Here is a 25812-nt window from a genome sequence, read left to right on the forward strand (position 1 = left end):
TCCAATCCAACGGTTGCCAAATGGACGATCTCCAACAGACTAATGTTATGTTACAAAATGGTAAGTGTGCAATTGTATATCCAAATGTGTGGCGTGATTTTTGCATGAAATCGGAAGAAAAATCAGTGAATTTTCAGTTAGAAAGCCCAATACTTTGCTGGTTAAAATGCAATTGACGCGAGCAAGGAAGAGCTTTGGCAACAGTTGAACATCGTAGTTACGTTCTTTCGTGCGGACAAACGCACGGTGTGAGGCTCTCCATCACCGGACCAAATGCGAATGACATCCCTTATCACAACTGGTCGAATTCATCCAAACTCACCAGTTGATGCGGATCAATAGAAATTTATGAGCCCCACTTTTATACTTTTATCAGTGAAGCAACTACAAAAATAAGGAATTTGTGCAGCAGAGCTTTTGAGGGGCTGTTAATACTTTTTTACTTAAATTTTACCTAGTGCGAATTTTACTTGGAGTAGCATCTTAAATAGGGTTCCTAAAGCATAAATTCAAGTAGTTTTTTGGTAGGCTTTTGCGGAAAATATACCAGTGGTCCTTTCAAAATTTACGATTCTCATAAATGCAATTTAAGTATCGTTGTTAACAATATCACTATCCAGAGAAAAACGGTTCCGTCAAATGGACTAGAGCGTTATGCATTTCATCGGCCGCACTACTCGATTTAGATAAGCGTACTTTTCGCGGTCAAGTAACTGTACCTTGGTTCATACATACAAATTTTTAATTCAAACCGTATCATAAAAATAATTCGGCAGCATTACCTGGACTGCAGAGAGAACTCGGTTGCAATAACTGAGAGCACGGTTATGTAAAGCAAATAGAATGACTGAAACGATGTTTCTACAACTTTTTGAAACATATTTTACTTCTTATTTGACTTAAAAAACTACGCTAAAAAAAGTTTTTGAGCTACTATTTTGACTTAAAGCGTCGATTTGTGTCGACAACATTTGTTTTTTTTTTAGTTAAAGGAACGTTGTTTGCTATCGTTTTTTAAACTGGAACTTAACAATAACAATACGGCCCCTTTTTAACTAAAAAAAATGATTTTGAATGGAGTCTGCACGGATTTAATTAAAAAAACAAAAAAAAAAAACAAGTAGCGTCGACAAAAAAACGACGCTTCAAGTCAAAATAATATCCAAAGAATTTTTTTCAGTGTACCTATGAAGGAGTTCTTGTATACGTAAATTGTATTTTTATTTTTTTTTTTTAAAAAAAAAAACAAATTTTTCTGTTTAAAATTCACTCTTTATGATAAACTTTTTTTAAAGTAGTGTTTTTAACATTCAATGCTACAGGGAGTCTCGTTCGCGTGAAGATGGCCCCTGAGCAGGCCTCCTTTCATTAATCAGCATCTCTCATTGAATATCAAAGGGGGCCGATAAGTGATAGGCGGGTCTCCCTCGGACGTGCCGGTTGCCTACTCGCGACGCGGAAGGCGCCGATTAGTCGCGCTAGGAGGCTGCCAAATCGTACGTCAGAATCGATCGACTTGGACGGACAACATCGTGAGATCCGACCGGATCGCACCGCGCTGGGGACCGTTGTGGTTCCGTCTCATTTTCGGTCTCACAATCCGTGACCCCCCGGGGCCCCGGGCGGTCGCGCGCCAATTCCCTCGCCCACCCCCGCCTCCCACGGGAGAGTCGAGCTAATTAACGCTTTCCGATTATTCTGATGCTGCCGGATTGATTGGTTGACACTTGCTGCTCTGTAATTGATAGGACTGATAGGAATAGTAAACGGAGTGAAAATAGGCACATAAGTAAGTCTATATTGGAATCTAGAGGTAGTAGTAGTAAAAAAAAAGTTGTTTGTAAAGAACTCTACCTTAAGAGGGCTTTTATCATTTGCGTGTATACCCGAAAATTCCGAAAACGTGGCGTAATTCTCAAAACAAAAATTTCCATCCTCAGCCATACCATGATGGCCATCGGCGGCCATTCCTACGATGCATTAAGATCCCCCTCGATCTGTGGGGGAAAAATTGGTCTGAGACGCCTCGCCTCCTTAAAAAACCCTAGGCCATTCCATTCTGATAACTTAATTTTAAACTTCTATGACCAAAACCTCCTCTCGTGTGGGCTAATTATTAAAATTCATGGACAAAGACAAAGATAAATGGAGCAAAGGAAACATGGAACGATCCTTTTGGTTGAAACGAGCGATTGAGGTTGCTATAGCCTATGAGAAAAGACATTATTGACGAATTGTTGAGACTCTCAAAGGGTGCTGTTAGTCTGTTACTTATCTCTTTTGTCTTTTGCAATAATCCGCTTTCCCCAATAAGTTCGCTCCATTTTCCTTTTGTCCTCATTGTCTAAAGCTGTCTATTGACTTCAACAATCAGACCGCAATGAGAAAAAACGCATATGTTTTTAAACATAGTTGTACTTGTTTATTTGAACTTTTCCTCTTTATTTCCTGCAGATACGAGATATTTTATCGACATTAGGGTTGAATGAGGCAGCAAATACACGGTCTAGTATGCTATCAGGAGGTCAAAAGAAAAGGCTCTCGATAGCACTGGAGCTCATCAATAATCCATCGGTCATGTTCCTAGATGAACCCACCACGTAAGTTTCCTGATCAGATCTTGAGATTTTCAAAACATTTTGAGCAAAACTGACTGAGAAATTAAATATTCAAACCCGGTTCAAGACCTTCAGATCTTCCGTCAAGAAAAGCCTCATTTCAATAGGCTTCTCAGAATCTCAATTTTCACAAGTCGTCGTTTCCCGATTGAAGGGACGAGACTCCATTCCAAGGTTGCAAAATTGACTCAAACCATTCAATTTATTACAATAATCGACCTGCTCCATTTTCCCCCAAAATTTGTCCCATTTTGATATGAGATCAGAAGATAAATCAGGAAAATTTGCAGTTATAAATTCCCGAGATTCTTTTCGTAAAAGTGCAATCTTCGAGGAGAAATTTGGCAACATTGGATGTAGTCATGTTTTTTATGGAGGGAAACAACGGAGTTTGCGCGCTGCGCCGATTTATTCATATTGTACTCATTTTGAGCTTTAATTTTGGTCCTGGAAACATAGTTTTTAACTGCAATAAGTTGACGTCAAAACTGAAATGCTCGTCTGCGCACCCATTAGAACTCTTCATACTATCAAATTATAGCGGACCACTGGAATTTGATGAATTTGATAGCATTTTACAGAAAATTCATGATTGTCCTCTAACTGAAAGATGATGTTTTTGTTTTCAGGGGTTTGGACAGTTCGTCATGCAGCCAAGTGGTCTCGCTGCTGCGTCTGTTGACCCGACAAGGGCGTACCATCATCTGCACCATCCATCAGCCATCGGCGTCGCTGTTCGCCATGTTCGACCAAGTGTACCTCTTATCCAGGGGCTGTTGCCTCTACCAAGGCAGCACCGCCAATCTCATTCCTTACTTGTCAAAACTAAATTTCCCCTGTCCGAAATACCACAATCCCGCCGACTACGGTAAGTTTGATTTTATCTCGAACACAGGGGAAAACATTCCCTTGTTTATAAGGAATACAATTTTCAAATTTAAGGGACTTTTTTTAAGCTATGAAGAAATTTTACGAACAAATTTGAAAAAATGTAATTCTTTAAATGAAGAAACCAGCGGGAAAGCGTATTAGAGAAGTACTCAGCTGTTTTCCATGTAGGTGCGTTTTTAAGTTCCTCAGAGAAGATGAACACTGTTGAGATGAAAGAACTGCTTGACAAAATTACAACTATCAATTTTGAGACAACTACAAAATCGCTGAAAAACAATAAATCATCGAAACACGAGTAGCATCCTACGTGCTTTAACATCAGAAGCACTGAATAAAGGTATCGCACATTAATCTATTTTCAATATGCAGTCCCCTATTTGCTATCTTGTTGTTAGGCAGGTGCGCATCTGAACGCATTGCCACTAGTATACTAGAATTCTTGAGGCAGGTTGAATTCAAAAAAACCGGCGCTCCGCTTCGCTCCGCGCCGGTTTTTTGGGGGGGCTTCGCCCCCCCAAGCCCCCCAGGACGCGCGCTTCGCGCGCGTATTGTAGGCGCGCGCTTCGCGCGCGCTTTTTAGTTTGAGTGTCCATTCCAGTTGTTCTGTCCTCTTAAGCGACCCGCGCGTCCACCGCGGGAAGAGTGTATTTTCCGAAGGGGAAGGGGATCAATCTGTAAGGGAATGAATTAATTTCTTGAGCACAAGATAGTAGTTGCGTACGTTGCCAGCGAACGCGCTGCGAAAGGTTGTGACGGTTAAATGGTGAGATTTTGTTCAAGAACAGATCATTTAACCTGACCCACTGTGCGACGAACAATTTGTCCAGAATCTTCCTTCCCCTGACCCACTGTGCGACGAAAAGTTTGTCCAAAAACTTCTCTCCCCTGACCCACTGTGCGACGATCAGCTTGTCCAAAAACTTTCTCCCCCGACCCACTGTGCGGACCTGCTCCGGCCGGCTCCCCTCATGCCGCGCACCCCTCGCCTAAAACTTTCAAAGCTCGCCATTTTTAAACGGCTCGGCCGATTTAGCTCAAATTCAATACCAAACCAGTCCTAGGGGAGAACTACCACCCGTAAAAATTTCAGCTCAAAATATTCATTTTCGCTCGAGTTATCGAGTGGACAAGATTTGACCTCCCCCCACTTTCGAGCCCCACCCCTCAAAATCTATTGCCTCAAATTTCAATTTTTTTTCGCAGAATAGTAGTCCTAATGAGTCTCTACAAAATGCAAAAAAATTGGTCAAAATATCTTTCAACGTAAGAAAGATATAACCACTCAAAAATCGAAAAATCTTCAAAAGGCGGAAATACATACATACATACATACATACATATATACATACATATATAATGGCTTCAATGTTAAAGCACCAAATAAATGTATTTACCAACCAACCATACATATATATATACACATGAATTTGAATAGCATATATTTTCGTGATCTACGACCCGTGATCGGTGCTCTTCACAATGTCTCAGGTCTGGGTCCGACATCATGGGAGAATGCAATAGTGTATTTCCTTCGGAAAATACACTAAAAGTGCTCCCTGTTGGCTGAGCGCTCAATGAATGTCGATGAAATTTTAAAGCGTTGCGGTGCATGTACTCTGGCTAAAAATTTGGTGCCGCTAATCAAGATTTTGCATTACTCTTCAACATAAATTGCCCTTAGAAATTTTGAGACGCTAAAAATTGTTTTAAAAATAATCTTCGCTTAGCCTCTCAAGATCACTAAAAGAGATTGTATGAAGGAAAGATGTCGGACAGATACTTTCATGAAGTTATTTATGCTAATCGCCGTTTTGAGTGTCAATTGTTCTCTTATAAGTTTAATTATATGCCTGAATAGTTTACCCACACCTACAATCACTCTGATTGAAACTTGTCAAATGTCATCTTGAACAGTGGCACGCAACAAAGAAAAAAGAAAGCAAAAGAAAAAGCCATGAGATCTCTCTTAGTACTGAGAGTATACCATTGTCAGGGTTCATGCCGAAAAAGTCGCTGTACAAACAGTATACTTGTGAAATATTTGCAGACCCTTGAAAAAACTCATCGAAATAATTAAAATCGAGGTTTTGGCGTTTTGGTGACGCACGTAATGGGCGAGATGTTCGAGTGGGCTCGTGTTTGCGATTGCACTTAAGTTGTTTATCTTTTCTCTTATGTGTGCAGTGATCGAGCTGGCTTGTGGCGAGTATGGCGAAGATAAAATTGGAATGCTCATCGAGGGTTCCGAGAACGGGAGGACACTCGAGTGGATGGAGAATCAAAACCTCATCGAACCAATAGAAAGTTGCACAGGTAATGAAGGAGGGATAATTATTTCTACTTATGATTTGGATAAATATAACTAATTTTAGGTGCCACCCAAAAAAAAAAAAAAAAAAAAAAAAAAAAAAAAAAAAAAAAAAAAAAAAAAAAAAAAGCAAACAAACGACTGAAAATGTACACCGTAAAAAAGGGATGCTGATTTAACATTCTGGATGTAAAAAAGTGTGCGAGAACTCACAAAACGCTGAATGAACCGCTACAGCAGTTACTTTAGCGGTGTCAAGATGTAAACCTAACTGCTGAGACGGTTATTTCATCGTTTTGTGAGTAATCACACACTTTTGTACTACATCCAGAATGTTATTTCAGCATCACATTTGTACGGTGTAAATAACATTTGCAACAGTTAATAAGATTGTTGATTATTCGTTATGTTTTCTTGCGTCTCTCTCTAGGGGAAAGTAATTGCTAGCGACTGAATATAAAAACGCTCACTTTGACGGTAAAGAGCCTGTCAAATGAAGGCCTTTTTGTGCCTCTTATTTGAGAAACTAAGGGACTTATAAATACTAAACCTTAAGATAATGCTCCGGTGAGAGTTATACCTTGTATCCAATTTTCAATTCTTGTTAGGGGGGTTTGCTAGGAAATAGAGTGCTGCGAAGTTTGATTTTTTTACCATTAAAAAATGCTAGTATTTTGAGGATTGTTACTTTAAAAAACAATCTAATTCGATATCTGACTGTTGTGTGAGGCACAATATCGTCCGTTACTGTTGCTATGCCTCAGAAAACAGGAAGAAATCCAATAAATTGGTTTTCACAACCGACGAACTTCGAAGTACTAGCATTTTTCGATGGTAAAATGTTTTAATTAGGCAACGCTACCCTGGTAAAAATTGGCGATAAGAGCTGCGTTTCAAAACACCAAAGGAATTCTTATAGCCGGCTAAAAAAGGCTACAGAAAATTATATAGCTGGCTGTAGAATGCGGAGAAAATCATACGGCCGGGCTATATGAAGCGATAAAAAATTATGCAGCCGGGCTATAGTTCCTATCGCCGGGCTTTACACTTTATTGCCTGGCTGTTGCTTTTTCGCCATTGATAATAATAGGCTATAAGAAATTGTGTAGAAATTCGTGTGCTTTAAGTTATTATTAAGTTTGTAGTAGTAGTTTGTGTAAGTATTCATTAAGTTTGATACAGAACCACTTCAATATTTACAAAACACACATTATATTTTCCTTTAATACATATTTTTTTCGTCAATTAAAATCAGAACAATCCATACAGGATGTGCAAACATTTCAAAATCATGAATTGAATAACGCTGACTCCGCCAGATCAAATATTAGAGCCTAACACATAGCGGAGCGGCGACGCACTGGCGCCTACAAACCTAACAGGGATACTTCACGCACTGCGCAATGCGTGAAGTATTCCTGTTAGGTTTGTAGGCGCCAAAGCGCGTTCCGCGCTAGTTGCCCGCCTGCCGCGCCGCAGCGTGCCACGGTGCTTGAAGTAACTATTTCACACCAGAGGTATTGCACAGTATCATACGAAACTGAAGGCGCTCTAATATATTAGGAATGGCAAACATCCATCAAAAGTACGGAGCTTTCCTCGCAAAATAGGTAAATCAAGATACTACGGCCCAAAAAGAGAGCAGTAGTCCAAAAACTAACTAAGTCCTAGCATCCGTAATTAATAACGTTTAGCATACACTTTATCGCCTGGCTGTTGCTTAATCGCCATCGGCTATAAAAGGCTATAAGAAATTGTGTAGCCGGCTATAGAAGCTATTGGAAATCTTACAGCTGGCCGTAGGTCTACATATGGTATTTTGGAACAAAGATTCTACTGCCAATTTTTACCAGGGTATCGACGAGGGTAACGAACCTTCCTACTAAAAGCTGTAACTTTCAGTCAAATGGACGGAGTTAAACAGAAAGGAACCAAGCCACATCAGGATCGAACCGAGAAAAAGAGGTTTAAAGTTTGGCTCCTGCATAAGACTCAATGTAAAAGGTAAACTTCAAGTTCAATTTCTGCAAAATTTGCTCCAACAAAAACTTTGAATTTTTGGCGATAGATAGTAGAGCAGTGGTTGAGTTTAAAACCACGCATAACTCAATTTTTTCCAAAATGTGGGTTGGTTCCTTTCTACTTAACTCAGTCCAAATATTGTCTCATCATAAGGTTTCCTTTTATGTAACGTTCGAATGACATCCCTTAATTGCCTCAAAAAAGGGCATTGTCACTAAACTTGCATTTTGGAAATACGGACTACGAAAACAGCGCGTCGAAGAATGGATTTCAAAAAATATTACTTTTGAATACTTTATGCAGTTGGCTGCGTAAATTTTCCATGCTGCAGACCTGTTAATAATTTTTAATGCATAATATGAATCCGACCCACGCCACGCGGATTTTGCTTCGCTTTTCGAGTTGATGCGAATCTTTGCAACCCCTTATTGCGTTAGTGACGTCAAGCGGTCCTTAAATTGAATCGTGGGGTAGAGAAATGACTAGGGTGAAGGATGAGGTGGGGGCGGCGGCAGCAACACAGTGTACGCCGGACGATAAAAAATAATGAGGCTTCTCGGAAATGTTAATCTGCTCTTTATGCTGGTCTGCGGGTTTACCTGCCGCGTTAACGCGCCCGCTTATCCTGCCGGGCTAAGGAAAAACACCGTATGAGCCTTCAGAAGTGGTCAAATTGCTCTCGATAAAATGCAGATTTCCTGAGACACTTGCGAATATTTTTCTTCCAAAATTTTAGAGACTTTAATTTCTACAATGATCTAAAATTTCTGAAATTTTCAAGAGATAATCCTCATAATTGTTCTCAAAACTGTATTTATTATCTGAGGAAATTTGGTGTCGTTAGATTGTTCATACGCCGTTTTTCCTCAGCACGGCAGTATGATGGACACTGTAGCCGTGTAGGCTGCTAAGTCTTAGCCATAATGCTTCTAGAGGAATATTCTGTAACTTGATCATTTGGAGCCAACCGTTAAAAAAAATGAAAGATTGTATACAACTCTCGAAGTGACACACTTACATTTTCTCAAGGTTTTATTTTGACCGACTTTTCCTACGTACATTGAAAATCTTTAACACCGACAAAAATTGAACACGACACTGGTGTGTTCATTTGCAGCTCTTTCCTTATGGTACAAATGGTGTGTTTATTTGCAGCTTTTTTCTTAAGGTACAAATGGTGTGTTCCAGCTTGCAAACCTTATTTGTCTCCAGGAGTCATGATTCGGTGCTTCAAATGGCAAATAAAGAACATAAATATACGTGTAAATAAACATAAGAGGGTGTTGTCAATACACTATTTCCATCTTAGGACGTACGAAAAAAGTGCGATACTAATTACGCAACTTGTGCATCAATAGGGTGCGTCAAAAAAAATGAAAGTCTGAAATGTTCCGCTCCCCAGGCGGCAATCGATGACGTTTGGTAAAAAAACATGTTTGCCAAAATTTGGGCCAATTTCAATCATTTTAAATGGTGCCAAAGGTCAATTTTGTGATGAAATTATGATATTTTGGTTTAGACCTCGATTTCGTACAAAAAACTCGATTTTACGCTGAAATCGTGCGTTTACGAGAAATATGTCAAAGAACTCGACTTGTAGAGGATGAAATTTTACACTAGGGGACGTCTTTGTAACCGATAAAAATCAAATTGAACTAGAAAAACTCAACTCGGTATTTATTTTTTTGGTCCTCAGAATTTCCGAGGTCTTACTAAGTAGAGGTTTAAAAGACTCATTTTTCACGAAAATAAGTCGAAAGAGGGTATAAATGAACTGTAGGCAAGTGTTGAGGATGCAAATGTCATCAGAACTTCCTCAGTTTCAAAAAAAGTTCCAACTATTTTGCACAATCCTCCAAAAAGTGTACGACTCGAGAAGCAGGATCGTGCTATAATAGTAGGGGGAAAGTGCGGTTTGACCGGGAAAAATTGCGTAACAAACTTTCCCTATGTAATCGTCATCAGTAGGTCCCCCTGAACAACTTCCTAAAAGTTAAAAATGGCCCGATCCCGGAATATCCCTCAAAAAAGTTAAAATTGAAAATGGCGGCCGTAATAAGAGGGTCCGGGAAATCGGTATTTTAAAATGCTCATCCTGTCTCATCATGTGAGGTATCATTTCCTATGTAATTTTGGTCGTAGATTTCATAAATAAATTCCGCAAGGCCCTCCGGCCAAAGGGGGCGCTCCAAATCAAAGATGGCGGCCAAATGTGAAAGGCAGGAGGTTGCATTTTTTTAAATATTCACCGAAGGAACAAGGAAAGTGAAGTGTCTTTATTTTCATGTATTTATGGCCAAGAAACTTAAATTTGATGTTATAAATGTATTTAATAAGGGAAATTAAAGGAAACATACGACCACCGAGAGGAACGTAAGCTCAGAAGAGGCCTTGCGGAATTCATTTATGAAATCTACGACCAAAATTACATAGGAAATGATACCTCACATGATGAGACAGGATGGAGCATTTTAAAATACCGATTTCCCGGACCCTCTTATTACGGCCGCCATTTTCAATTTTAACTTTTTTGAGGGATATTCCGGGATCGGGCCATTTTTAACTTTTAGGAAGTTGTTCAGGGGGACCTACTGATGACGATTACATAGGGAAAGTTTGTTACGCAATTTTTCCCGGTCAAACCGCACTTTCCCCCTACTATTATAGCACGATCCTGCTTCTCGAGTCGTACACTTTTTGGAGGATTGTGCAAAATAGTTGGAACTTTTTTTGAAACTGAGGAAGTTCTGATGACATTTGCATCCTCAACACTTGCCTACAGTTCATTTATACCCTCTTTCGACTTATTTTCGTGAAAAATGAGTCTTTTAAACCTCTACTTAGTAAGACCTCGGAAATTCTGAGGACCAAAAAAATAAATACCGAGTTGAGTTTTTCTAGTTCAATTTGATTTTTATCGGTTACAAAGACGTCCCCTAGTGTAAAATTTCATCCTCTACAAGTCGAGTTCTTTGACATATTTCTCGTAAACGCACGATTTCAGCGTAAAATCGAGTTTTTTGTACGAAATCGAGGTCTAAACCAAAATATCATAATTTCATCACAAAATTGACCTTTGGCACCATTTAAAATGATTGAAATTGGCCCAAATTTTGGCAAACATGTTTTTTTACCAAACGTCATCGATTGCCGCCTGGGGAGCGGAACATTTCAGACTTTCATTTTTTTTGACGCACCCTAGTGCATCAAGGGTGGGATTTTAGACATTTTTTATGTGACACTCACCGTAATTTTTAAGCGAATGCTCGCTTTAAAGAGTGTCAAAAAATTGAATTCAAATATTTTCAGAATCAATTTTTAATGAGCGTATTTTGCTCTATAAAGTTCTGCCAGATATCCCTCTTCCAGAGTTACAGCCGTTCCCGCAAAACCCCTTTAAAATATTATTTCGGTTTTACTGAGACCAGAATTGCGTTTAGCGCGTAAAAGAACAGTGCCAATTTTCATGTATTTTCAGGTATAACTAAAATTCCAAGAAAGTTAACGCGATCAGGGGGGGGGGAGGAATTATTTTCGGAAATTTTGAGGGGATGTAGCCCTTAAGGCGGGGATTTTTTGAGGCAACTTTACAGAACCCCAAAAAAGTCTTATTTGGATCCAAAAATCGATTTTGAAATTATTCGCGCTTAACTTTGGAACGCTCCGCAGATTGTACTCGGTTGGCTGAATCTGTCGAGTGCCCAGACGCATGGAATGTCTAAAATACGCTCAACACTAAAAAAACGTCAAAAATCAAGATTTACGGGTGTCATCTTACGGGTGTGCGTGACACAACTTCATTGAGATGCAATGATTATTTTTGTGAAGTGTAATGGAATTTGTGATTGGATTGTTGCAGACGACAGGAGGAGCGGAGGAGGTTTGCTATGCTGCAAAAGGAAGCGTGGAATGCAGGATACCTCATTCTGCTACCAACTCGGCGTCTTACTCCGACGCGGCTGTATTAAAATTAAACGTGACTCGGTAATGCTTTCATTCATTTACTCAAATACCCCACTACTACTACCTCCTTCGCATTTCGCGTTGCCGTTTAGGGCCCATTTTCAACGAGTTTACGAGGGCGTATTTATGCTGAGCCACTGAAAAAAAGTATTTCAAATCTTTACCTACAGCTGATTTTGGCGCCAGCCATCTCAAGTACCATTTTTTAACGGAAAAATCGCGATATTTTGCGATTTTATCGGCGATAAAATAGCTAGGATCATCAACATCTGAGCGATTATCCTCGATCTTGTTGCAATATAATCGCAATTTTATTGCCCGGCAATTTATCGCCATATTATCGAAACAAATGGTTTATTATCGCGTTTATGGTCGCGATATTATCGATATATGGCGATTCAATCTCGATTTTATCGACGAAAATATATATATATATATGAGTCGCTTTTATAGCGCTCTTTGGCGCTGTGCGACGCCTAATCGCCACAAAGCTCGGTCTTCCCACAGGTCATCAGGGAGTTGACAATCTCTTATCTCATTTAACACCCCCTGTCGCCAACCTCTCACTGGGCGTCCCCTACGTCTCCTCCCAGGAGGAACCCAATCAAGCATCTTTTTTGGCAGCCTCTCTTCCGTCATCCTATTGACATGACCATACCAAAAAACGATCGACGAAAATTGATCGCGTTATTATCGGACAAAAAATTGCGATGCATAGCGATTTAATCGCCTTAAATCACAATTTTTCACTCGATAATATTGCGATAAATTGCCACCGATATAATCGCGATAATCAACCGATAAAATCGCTATTTATCGCGAGCACTGCTACTTGGGATAAGAGTAGTTGCACGAGCTAAAAGTGTGGAGGTACCAGCCAGCGGTTTAGTTAATTCAACCATACTTATGTTGACTGTGAGGGCTGCAACTATGGAGATATGGTTGATCGAACCACACTTTCAGCTGACTTAACCATACCTCTAGCTTTTGCCACTACTCTAGTATCTGGCACCTAAATCAGCTAGGATTATAATTGGGATATCACTATTTTTTCGTGAATGAACTATGTTAAAAACAAACCCTATGATCGACTTTATGACTCGTGCTATTATGTCAATTCCGAGTTGTACCACACTGAGATTTTTTCACCGTGAAACATCACACATTTCTATTTTCCGACACCGCTGTAACTAATGTTGTGTTGTGTTTCAGACGCTGACCTATATGCGACTTATTGTAAATGTGATAGTAGCATTAATGTTAGGATCTATATACATCAATGCCGGAGACGATGGCTCCAAAGTGTTAGATAACTATAATTTGCTTTTTTCAATCCTGATCCACCACGTCTTCTCATCGATGATGCTGAACATTCTCACTTGTAAGTATCCATATAAATGCAGTTCGGTTGACTCCGATTGAAATTATCAATTTGAGAGTATCCCTGATTCTTGACATTTTGACAAAATTATGCTTTTTGACCTACAGAAAACCCTAAGTTAAAAACCCTAAACCCTAAGTCTAAACCCTAGTAAAAAAGGTTCAGTCTGAAGAAATCTAAATTAGTTTAAAATCTAGGTATGCCGAACACTCTGTTTGCATCGCTAACATCCTTCTAATGTCCGAGTAACTTCCAATGGATCAGTGCAAGTCGATTATTGCCTCGTTATTCGACGACTTTGATCGATATATATCATTGCTATGATAGGGATTTTTTGATCATGTTCATTCGATAACGATTCAACGATCGACCCGTAGTCTGACATCAGAGTGATTCCTACCATGAAGTTATTTGTATCTATCGATCTCACAAGTCGATCTGACCTCCTCATTATACTGAGGATGGTAAATGAGCAATACAGTGAGACCTGGTATTAGAATGACTTTAGATAAAAAATTTACAGCTGTCTTAGTGATCAAAATATTGAGGCATTCAAATTTTAAGAATTAGCAATATTCATGATTAACAGAATTTATTAAATGATGAGAAATAGACCTAACCGTTCATTTTGTTGTCCAGTTTCATAAATTTTCTTTCTCATGATATGATTTTTTTTTTTAAATTCACCCGAACGTCAGTGGCTTATTCCCACTGTTTTTACCGGTGGGTTGAGGTGATGGCATTTTTTATCGTAATCTGATTGTTTAGTATACTATACACGCAGAGGGGGAGGGAGAGAGAGAGGGAGAGGTGGGAGTAGAAAGAGAAAAAACAAAAGATCTCCCCCACTTTCACTTTTAGTCGATGCCGTGTTGTGTTATTAAATTTTTGAAATTCAAAACACGCCCAAATAATTTTTGTTTTAGAAAAAAAAATTGTTCTCATTTTTCAGTTCCAATGGAGATGTCAATATTTTTAAAAGAGCACTTCAATAGGTGGTATTCGTTCAAGGCTTATTTCCTGTCGGTGAACATAATCGACTTACCAGTCGCTGTAAGTACCTTTGCTCTTTTCTAATATTAGGTTTAGTTTATTTAAATGTATGTAAAACAATTCATATTACTCGAGGTAGACTGTCTCATTGAGAATTAATATTTAATATGGATTTAATAGGACAAAACAGTTTTGCTAGTTTGCACGCATCGCCAATGATTTCAACAAAATCTCCTTAAAATTACGCTTCAAACGCTGTCCAACTTCTTATGTTTCACACACTTTCCCAGAGTATAAAGTAAAAACGCGTTTGAAGCACTGAAAACATTGAATAACTAGCGCAACCGATCTATTTACAAAAAAGAATACATTAAAAGCTGCAGTTTGGCATTGCAATTACGGAACCAAAAGTTCCAGGCGTTGCGATTAACGACACTAAAACGCCTTCAATTTTGCGCGATTGCAACACGCATATCCCTGGAGCTTGAATAGTTGTATTCCCGTATATCCATAAAGAAAGCCGCATGAAACTAAAACGCCTTCAATTTCGCGCGATTGCAACACGCATATACCTGGAACACGAATAGTTGTATCCTCGTACATCCATAAAGGAAGCCGTCGCGCTCTTGCGATACGGAAAATATTGTACCATTGCATTTTCCGTGTCAAAATGCAATTTTTTATGAGCTTACGTGACTTAATTTTGATGGAAGCTATATAATATTCGAATAAGATATATCTCCATTAATATTGGACGCATAATAATTATTGCGTTTGGACGGTTTCTTTATATTTTTGATGATCTATAATCTGAAGTTATCAAATCACAACTCTGAGATTTCAGTTCTCATAAAATAGGATCTATTGGAATTTCATACAATTTAAAAAGAGGGAAATGCGATTTCATTTTCCATCATTGGACGATGGGACGATAAAGACTAGCACTGCTGTCCAGAGAATAAATACCGTAACTCCATAACAGATTTTTCAATTTCCCCCCCAAAAATGTTGCATTACAAGAAAAAAAAAGAAAAAAAAGAAAGAAGAAGTAGAAGAAACGGCCTTGTCCACACGAGTGCAGTTTAGGCGAATAAATTTCCCAAACCGGGGGGCTCGAGGAGCAAGTTATAGGTAAGTTATAACAAGTTCCTGGAACAAGTTCACCCGAAGTTTTTCAAACTACGCTCGTGTGAACACGGCCCTAATGAATGACTTCGTAATAACCTTGGCCTTGGAGTACATTACAGAAATGCATTAAAGATTTGTGGACAAATACTGCTAACACTGTTCCGGAATTTCAGTGTTGTAAATATTTAACGCTTTTCTTCGGAGGAGACCCTGTGCCGGCCAAGGTTCAAGGTCGCCTTCCAAATATCTGCCAAGACGGCGAGACGACGCTGGAATGGTGTTTTCACGGATTGTGGAAATTGAAGGCTGGGCCCGCCTCCCAAAGGGCTGGAACAACAACTAATTCTCTTCTCTGAATTTTTTTCCAGTCTCTGGGGTGTATCATATTTTCCGCAATCATGTACTTCATGACCGGGCAGCCGCTAGAGACGCGGCGGTTTCTCATGTTTACCGGCGCCAGCCTCCTCACTGTCTACATTGCGCAGAGCATTGGTTTCATAGTTGGCTCAATCTTCAGTGTCGTTGTGAGTATTTGTTCTTCTCTGATTCCATGTTGTAGATTATTTGATGAGCGTTGAGGGCAAAACAACTGCCGCGTCAAAAGTTGAGAATAATGTGTTATCTATCGTTATAATTTGCGGTCGTCCAATAGAAAAAAGAATTCGTTATCAAAAATTGTAAAATTGAGTTGTAGCATCATTGCATAAAAAAAAGGGGGAAAAATACACATTTTTTAGACATCAAACTGCCATAACCATCGCAGTATTTGAAGAATAAAGTAAATAAGCGGGAGCGCTCTATAGCCGGAATCGCACGTTAAATGTTGGATCTGAATGTGGCTTGAATGTGGAAGTCATCGACCCGATACCTGAATTTTGCGCGACACGCTCAAAATTCAGCAACAAATCTCAGCGACCATCGGATAATGTCGGATTTGTCTGAGCATTTCGAATAGATTTGATACGAATCTGGATGAAATTAACTCGAATTTGCACAATTTCGCCGTTGAGCAATGACTGTTGACTTCCGTATTCAGCTGCCAAATTCAGCGTGTGATTCCGGCGTAACACGTTCGTATTAGTGAGGCGCTCAGCTGTTATCTGTGTAGGCGCGCTACCCAACGACCCAAAACGAAATGCTCAACTCGTCGTTAAACATCCACTTCGTGGGTGGGTCAAAAGCTAAACTTTGGAGTCCCGAAAGTATAAACTTCCACATGGAGAAAAAAACTTCGTGCGTGGGACCCAAAGTTTAGGTCATATGGATCTCTGAAGTTTTCGGATTGAGCATCTGAACACTTAAGGTCTAGCTGCCGAAGTTCAGGTCTGACATCTGAAACCTCAGTTCTTACATCTAAAGTACTTCAGTTCTTACATCTGAAGTACTTCAGTTCTTACATCTGAAGTACTTCAGATGTGAGAACCGAAGTTTTTCGGATGTAAAAACTGAAGTACTTCAGATGTAAGAACTGAAGTTTCAGATGTGTGATTCGAACCTCGACAGCTAGACCTTAAGTGTTCAGATGCTCAATCTGAAAACTTCAGAGATCCATATGACCTAAACTACGGGTCCCACGCACGAGGTTTTTTTCTTCGTGCACCATCGCCGCAAAATACCAGCTAGTGGTGGGTCTCTCTTTGTCTCAGGGTGAAGCTCGGAATCTAGAAATGCTATGGGCTTAACGAGATGGCTTTGTTGTGTATTTCAGAACGGGACGTTCGTGGGCCCAACGTTCGTGGTGCCGGCGATGATGTTCTCGGGCTTCGGGGTGTCGGTGAAGGACATCCCGCGGCACCTCCGCTGGGGCGCCGAGGTCTCGTACCTCCGCTACGCCCTCGAGGCCTACGTCGCCGCCATCTACGGCATGAACCGGGAGAACCTCGACTGCCCGGACTTCTACTGCCACTACCGCAAGCCCAAGAAACTACTCACCGAGATCTCCCTCTCCGGTGATCGCTTCGGCTTCGACATCACCGCCCTCGTCGGCACGCTCCTCGCCATGCGCTTCGCAGCCTACATGCTCCTCCGCCTCAAGCTCTGGGCCTTGAGGTAGACCTCGTTCCAACACACCCAGAAGAACGAATACCGGCATGGAAAATAGTTTGGAGAAGAACGCCTACACTGAAGAAAAAAAACTCCGGCCGTGGAAGCTGTACTTACGGGCTAAATAGACATACCGTCTGCGTTCCGGGCTCAGAAGCCGAAAATACCGGGCGTAGTAGCCGGAGCAGTCGAAGCTACGGCTCCAGCACCCGGAACTTTCGGCCTCTGAACCTGGAGCGAACAGCATGTCTATATAGCCCGTAACTTTTTTTTCAGTGTAAGTGGGGAGAGTGCGGGCAAGTCTGTAATTTTAAGGTAAGGTCATGGAGCTTTTAGGGCCAAAAAGGGTAGCCAACTTTTGTATTTTTACTATCCAGAATTATTTATTACCATTAATACGACCCGTCGTTTGTAAAACACGTATTTGACTTAGTTTTTTCACAAATTTACTCATTTTCACGGATACTTATTTATGTAAATTCTTGGTCATCTTGGTGTGGTATTGGGATCTGAAGATTGGCAGCAGCAATTTTCTGGTGTTTTCGTGTTAGAGGGTTGCCTGCCTTTTTGGGCTCTAAGCGTTCCAATTTCGACATGTCTGCACTCCTTCCGTCTGGGTACTCTAGTCTAGAGCTCATGACTATGTCATTGATTCAAGTCTAAAATTGCGTCAAATCTAAAAGTTACCATTTGAAGGATTAGCTTCCGACCTATAATGGTCTTGAAATATGTTACCTGATATTTTTTTAAGGCTGTGCCTGGTGTTGCATTTTCTATTTTTAAATATTTTTCATACCTTATTCACACTAGGGCTGTGTGTCTGTCTTTACGAGGGTAAACAAAAGGACCTTTTTATAATTGACTGTCGCTAGTCAGTTATCAAGAATACCGCAATTGAAGAAAATTGTTAGGAAAAGTTGAAGGGAGTTATGTTCAGTAAAATAATTTAAACGCTTGTAAAGTTACTTTTCTTACCCTTAGATTCTGGTTCAACCAAGCGCTAAGTTGGTACATCAAATTTTGGGCCATTTTACACGCTTGATTAAAATTGCCGCACGTTTTCAGCCGGAAAAATAAGTGCAACGTTTTATTACGTGGAAGTAATCAGTATGATCGATTTGCAGAAAGTATTAGATTGTATCTGAAACTGAACTAAACATTTTGCAATGAGGAACTACTATTTCTGGCTTATCCGTAGAAGCACCTATTTGCACAGGGAAAATTATGGCACATGTGTTATTTCTAAACAAAAGCAGAATTAGTGGTTCCTTATCGCAAAATGTAGTTCAAATGTGCGGCGATTCTTGCGTTTAGTCTTGTGCATTGCTATGTGATACAACATTTTGTTAAGTTTTCTGCATTTTTGTTCAAAGACTTTTATATTTATGATATCGTGATCTTGTAAATACGGAACTTCCATTTTTGGATCTGTTATTGGAACCTCACGGTGGTTGTGATGAGTTTTCTATTTCTTTTTTCTTCTTTTTAAACAAATGAATAATGCAGATTTGTCATTTGCAAATTGAAATGAGAAATTTTTCCGCATACCTTGTGTTCCTCGTGGAGAATCGAAACTCGAAACGTGTACATAATTTTTCGAAACGGTTAGGACCTAGTTTTTATGATGTTTTTGTCTTACTTTTTGATTTTGAAAGTAAAGTATATAATTTATGAAGTCAGTGTTCATTATTTCTCCTCATTGAGCCTTTTCTTCAGAAGCAACAATGTACCTTTGGGGGAAAAAAGGAAAAAAAATCAAGGAGAAACTACGATAATTCAGCGAAGCTGCTGGCTAGTCGCTGATTATAAACATTGGTCTATTTTTTCTCAAAAATTCTGAAAATTCACTTGTTTTAGTGCTGTGAACATTTTCTTCTCCGTTGTATCTCGGAGGATGCTCCGACAACTTTAGTGGGTGAAAAAGTGTTCCCCATGCCTAAAAAAGCCGTGTGAGAATTCAAACGCAATAGTTTCCATGAAAAAAGAATTGTCTGAAAAACACTCAAAATGATTCAATTCTACCAAACTCCTCGTGGCTTAGGTACAAATTTTCTCAAAATGAAACGACCAGAAAAGCATACTCCCTGAAAATCAGTAGCGTGGCGTGAATTGCTATATATCGATTGTTACGCCATCCTACCTTGCCATTGCCTACGCCATTGTCACGCCTTTACCTATGGTAAAGAATCGATTATCAAGACATTCGCTGCGAACACCCTGTTTATCGATCCTTTTCCATAGGTTTAAATGGCCGATCATTCGATATATCGCAAAGCACGCCACGCCACTGCAGAAAATAATATAAGTTTTTGCACATTTTCACCGAAGCTCACTGGATCTGCTTTGCAATTAAATGTCCTGACCCAATAGCACACCGTGGAATTCCCGAACGAAAACGCGTGACATACTGTGTTTTCACATGCGTTCGATAATATATTTCGGTTAATTTCACCAAGGCTTTTCTCCGCTCGCCAACTCAAGATTCAAGAGAATGTACAATGGATGTTACTCAATACGGCGCCTCAGGAATATTTCGCGTTTTTCCTCACTGTAGTGTTGCCACATTTGTTCAAAATTGTTGCTATCGCTTACATTATTGTCATTACTTCATACTTCATGAATCGAGCTATTTAAAAATCAAGAGAATCATTGATTAACTGGATTTCATTTTGCAATTGGGAACTGTAATTTCTGGCTCATCCGTAAAAACACGTATGTGCATAGGATTACTAATGGTACATACGTTTTTCCTGAACAGAGCCAGAATTTATACTTCCTTATTGTAAAATGTGGTGCAACTGGTCAACAGATATTAAGATCTTCATTATACAGAGAGATCGAGGTCTTTCCCACCTGAATTTATGTCTCTTCTTCATCTGAAGATGTCATCACTCATCAGTGACTCATGTGTGATGAGAGTATCACTGCAGAGCTAAAACACGCCAAAATGCCTTCCTCTCTTCACATATGCATTCTATTTGAATGACATGTATTTTCGTGATCTACGACCCGTGATCGGTGCTCTCCACAAGGTCTCAGGTCTGGGTCCGACATCGTGGGAGAATGCAATAGTGTATTTTCTTCGGAAAATACAAAAAAAAAAACAAAAAAAAAATACATAGCCAAAGACAGTAGAGACGTATTCGGGCCATATTCTAAACTTTTCTCCCGAATCTGAGTGACAACCTCATTGATAAGAGAAAGTTAAACATTACGAGTTCACACGTCGCCCCATCACGCCTTCAATTTTGCAGATGCAACACGGACATCCATCAAGTACGAATAGTTGTATCTCTGCGCCGTCACCAACGCGCTTAATTTCCCTTGCTCTATCGCCATTTTGTGTTTGTTTCTGTTTGTCCTAGTTTTAATGGTGTTTCAAGGGCTACGTGAATAGCACAGCCGAAGATAGAAAAGACAGAATCACATAGTTTTAATGGCTTAGAGATTGTATTTTCCATGTGTGAAAAGGATTCCAATCGGCTCATATTCGAAAGTTTCATGAAATATACCACTAAATAAAGTGCGAATTCAGGCATAATGACGTATGATTTCTCATCAAATTTTCACGTAAAACACGATTTTCGCAACAAAGATTATTGAAAGGAACTTTTAAACCAACGTTTAACGATTTTGGATGCACTAATTCAAAATTCCCGCCGATTAATAAGCAATCTACTTTAGTTGAATTTCACGCTAAACGTTACGGTAACAGTCACTGCTGAATAAAAATTTGGCAACCTTAATGTCAGTGCTTTGGTTCAGCTGCTGCACTTGGTTTACACATGTAAGGCGCAATTTGATTCGCGTAGACTTCGGTTTTCCTTGTAAGCGAAAAATTCAAATTTTTGTCACAAACACGTGCTAAATTACAACTTTAATATCTTGCTTAAAAACAATTTCAGTAATTTTTGTGGTGCCAATCGTGCTTTGCATGACATTTTGAATGAGACATGTTTGTCAGAATATACAGATTCACTCACTGTCTAGTGGTCCACTATGCTCCTCGATGTCTAAATGTATGCCGTTTGGACTACATTTTTCAACGAAAAACTACTTTATCTAGCTTATCCACATAGCACGTCTCGGTTTTCAATGAGAGACTACTTTATTTGCCTCATCCACAAGGCACCTTTATCTGCATAGGGAAACTAATAGCACATAATTTGTTTTCGAAATAATCTAAGTATGAAAGTTTCTAATTAGACAACATTTTGCAATTGTGAATCACAATTTATAGCTCATCCGTAAAACACTTTTGTGCATGAGCTACTAATGGTATTTACGTTGTTTCAAAACTGAGCCAAAAATAATAGTTTCTAATTGCAAAATGTAGTCTAATCACAAAATATAGTCTATTTTACTATTAATATCCTTTGATTACTCCACAAGAGTTCAAACAGAGTAATCGCCACTCATTTTGTTCGGACTTAGTTCAGAATCGTCTATTCTGACAGGTTTCAGGACAAGACAAGCGCATGGATGGTTTAATCAATTTCGACTAATCGATTTAATTCGATCGATTGGGAGAATTGCTGAGTCAGGTATTTCCATCGACCATTGTCAGTCGATTCCACTCCAAGAATCAACCCGTAGCCTTCTCATGCAACTAAACTTTTCTATTTACTTTGGCAACGAGTGAAGTGGGTGCGATGGATAACTGAGTAATTAAAGTCGTCCCTAAGGCGTCGAGGGAGGAGGGTTCGGAAAGGGGTCGATCGGTCCCGTCGGGAAACTGTTAGTCGCCAATTCCGACCTGCCCCTTCGGGCGGGAGCGAAAGACGTGCAAATCGCGCGACGAAAAGCAGGCCTTTCAACTGAGACGCCTCCTGAACCGATCACATGCCAACTTTGATAAGCACTAGATTCAAAGCAGCCTTCCATGCAGATCGTGTAACCTCCCCAGCGGATCGATTGGTGAATCGATATCGAACGACCTTGATCGATAAAAAGCATTGCTAAGATAGGGATTTATCGATATGGAATGACCTTGATCGATAGAAAGCATTGCTAAGATAGGGATTTATAGATATCGAATGACGTAGATCGACATAAAGCATTGCTAAGATAGGGATTTATAGCTATCGAATGACCTTGAATAAAAAGCATTGTTAAGATAGGAATTAATCGATATCGAAAGACTTTGATCGATATATGAGGACTCATATGTAACAATGGCGGATGTGAAAAATTACCTTTTCGAAACACATTCAAAAAACTGTTTTGGCATCGAGAAAATTTTGAGAAAATACTTGAGATGTGATCTTCGAGATCATGTACATTATGCCAGAGCCAAACATATTACATTTTTGTGTGAACAAAGCAGTTTTTTAAGCGTGTTTCGAAAAGGTAATTTTTCACATCCGCCATTGTTACATATCGACGGTGAAACTACCAAACCACGTATCTCGTTTGCGGTATGTTTAAAAATCTCCGCTCACATTTTATTTTTTTGAAGGAGACCAAATCAATATCATTCCTTGAAATTTTCACAGAATTTTCTCCGCACGAGGAGGAAAAATCACAGAAATTTATAAGACTGGACGTTAAGTAGTTTTCCATTTAAAAAATAAAGTATGACAGGAAGTCTGCGACGTCGCAAACCGAGATACGTGGTTTGGTAGTTTCACCGTCGATATAAGGCCTCATATGGCATTGCTAAGATAGGGATTTATCGATCAGGATCATTCGATATCGATTCAATAATCGAGGCACGCGTTTCCTTACGAGTCTTGATTCAAGAGCGGAAATTTTCGGCAAGCATCCCTGATAGTACACGGAGAAACAAGTTTGTTTGACAGGATTCATTTTAATTTTTTAACTATCGCTGAAAAAAATGTGCTTGGGTCAAGCATGATGATTCTTGAATTTGCCGCAAATAATTTTTTTATCTTGATTTAAGCTGAATTTTTCTTGATGCAGGGAAAATATGGCTTGGGTTTAGCGGAAAAGTAGTTTTATGAAGCAGCAAAATTCTTGATTTAAGAAACAATACTTCTTGGCGGTAAATTTAAGATTCTTTTTTTCAGTGATTTTAGAATAATTTAAATATTATTTATAAGCATTTAAATTATATTATTTTGGATACAAAATATCGATTTTTAGTTTGCAATTATTTTTGTTTATATTTGTGCGTAAATTACGATTTGTACAAAAGAAACGCTTTTAGATGATAATTTCATCTTTGATTAGGTTAATTCGAAGTTATAAGATAAAACTTGGCAATCAATTTACACATTTTAGCTAATAAGGCTCTGACTTCGTACATTGAGGACGAAAACAGGACAGATCTAATTCAGATTAGAAATGTCTTTTTGATTCCTTCTTTTGATCTTCTTTTGTTCTTCTTTTTTTTCTTTCCTTCTTTTTGATTTCTTTTTGTCTTTTTGTCTTTTTTTCTTTTTGAAATTTGCGGACAGTCCTAATTTGAAAACCCCTGGATTCTAAACTGATGGGTCTTGCGACGTTTTAATCTCCTGATGCACCGGTCTCCTTCCAAGAGCGCAAGCGCTTCAGGATTGGGGTGCCTGTGCAAGCGAGGTTTGTAAGAGGTGTACAATTTAGTAATGTAGTCCTCCACGAGGCAATGTTGAGGTCAGCGCGTAAATTTGCATTCCTGTCATACCATCTTGCTCTAGCTATGCTACGTAGGATCTTCATTTGTGTTACTTCAACCTTATCAAAGTATGACTTGGCTGCGCAACCCCAAAATTGACAACTCTAGCTCCAAACCGGCCTCTCTACTTCATGCATCCTCACTCTTCATTTTGTGTTGATCGCCGAATTGGGTTTTAGTCGCTCAGCTTCTCAGAGCTAAAAGATGTCTAAAAATTCCATAAATACCGGTGACTTACTGACTGTGGGAACCAGCAAATGAACGAGAGTCAGTGGCGTTGCTACAGATCGAGGGACCCGGACAGGATGGGGGAAGCCTGAGTGAGCAAGCTGTGATTGAAGCAAAGCAGGCGTGAAAAAACCAGTTAATTTTGTGCGCGCCCGCCAGCCACCACCCGCCAAAAATATCGTTGTCAGGCGAGGCAGAGAAAACTTAGTTTCCACATTGTTTGCGACCATCCCATCAATGGAGATGTGATGTGCGATGTGCATGAATCGAGGATTTTGTATTTGACCAGTTTACACATGTCGCAGGCAAATAGTCAAATCGGGCAATTTATCAAATCTAATTTTCAATATTTCGAGACTTGAAATCCGTCAATGCACAAACTTTCATCGTCCTTCCCGTTCAAAAATTCTTCAACTGTCTGAATTAGGAATTTTGTTTTTAAAAATGAAATGCTGCATATTTTGAGATAAATGTGCATCAAATATTTAATGAAAACGTATTTGTAATTTGTAAAGATTTTAAAGGGAATACTTTTCAACATGATCAGAGCATTATTTTGTCCAAAGTCAGAAAAATAATCAGAATTTCAGTTCAAGCGAGAATATTTGACTATTTGCATAGGCATTTTGCATAATGCCTGCTTTGACTATTTACCTGCGACTTACCTTCATAAAGCCGATTTTACAGCGATCTTCCTCGATTTGCGATCTCTGCGATACCTAGCCGCCGAATTTCTCTATCCTCCCGAAGCCCTTCAGGGCTATGGCACTCCCTCATTCCCTTTAAAAACCCCTGTTGTCAACCTTTCACTGGAACTTAGCTCCTACGACCTCTTTTTCTGTTTAGGTAAGTTTTTGCAAATTAGGTCAGGATTGTTAAACCGATGTTTCAACTCTTTGGTCATGAGTTATCAGAACTCGAATCCGAACTTTGACTTCCAAAATTAACTTTCACACAAAAGGGAAGATAGAAGTGCGAGGCTCCGAAATACATGGAGAGTTATGGATTTCTGATTTAAAAATTAAATTGTTAAAAAGAAAGTGTCTGACATGTTTCAAACGTACATGTCACAATAGGAAAGCTAATTTAACCACAAGGTGAGTTAAATTAGCATTTTTTTTATTGTAGAATCTACATTGAAACACATCAGACACTTTATTTAACCACAAAATTGTTAGATCGGCAATTTCATTTTTTTTCCGTGTATATTGCACTGAAAAAAAACTCCGGCCGTGGGAGCCGCAATTACGGGCTATATACACATACCGTCCGTTCCGGGCTCAAAGGTCGAAAATTCCGGCTGCTAGAGCCGCGTAGCTTCGGCCTCTGAACCCGGAGCAATCGAAGCTACGCCTCCAGCAGCCGGAATTTTCGGCCTTTCAGCCCGGAACCGACAGTATGTCTATATAGCCCGTAATTGCGGCTCCCACGGCCGGAGTTTTTTTCCAGTGTGTTTTGGAACGTTTCTAACCTGCTGCGCCGACTTGACAACGGTGCCTTGCGCCCGGTCACGGTGACTTAGCGGTAGCGGGGCGAGCTCGTGCCGATATCTCAATCGGGCCGAATCCGAATCAGTCTGGCGCGGCGTGTAAATGGGTAGTGTGCCCGCGGCCCTGCTGGC

The 25812-nt window shown here is 39.6% G+C and overlaps 1 protein-coding gene across 4 annotated transcripts in view; it reads left to right on the forward strand.

Moving 5' to 3' along the window:
* LOC109031527 (ATP-binding cassette subfamily G member 4) overlaps positions 1-19022 on the forward strand; it is a 71925-nt gene extending 52903 nt beyond the window's left edge. For all 4 annotated transcript variants that reach the window (XM_072299776.1, XM_072299775.1, XM_072299774.1 and 1 more), the window contains exons 5-12: positions 2455-2600; positions 3248-3486; positions 5694-5822; positions 11699-11823; positions 13015-13183; positions 14136-14236; positions 15673-15828; positions 17013-19022. In XM_072299776.1, coding sequence (XP_072155877.1) covers positions 2455-2600; positions 3248-3486; positions 5694-5822; positions 11699-11823; positions 13015-13183; positions 14136-14236; positions 15673-15828; positions 17013-17357 — 1410 coding nt within the window. In that variant the 3' untranslated portion in view covers positions 17358-19022. The remainder of the gene's footprint in view (positions 1-2454; positions 2601-3247; positions 3487-5693; positions 5823-11698; positions 11824-13014; positions 13184-14135; positions 14237-15672; positions 15829-17012) is intronic.
* The last annotated feature ends 6790 nt before the right edge of the window (positions 19023-25812 follow it).

The sequence above is a fragment of the Bemisia tabaci genome, chromosome 4 (assembly GCF_918797505.1).
Source record: "Bemisia tabaci chromosome 4, PGI_BMITA_v3".
Taxonomy (NCBI): Eukaryota; Metazoa; Arthropoda; class Insecta; order Hemiptera; family Aleyrodidae; genus Bemisia; species Bemisia tabaci.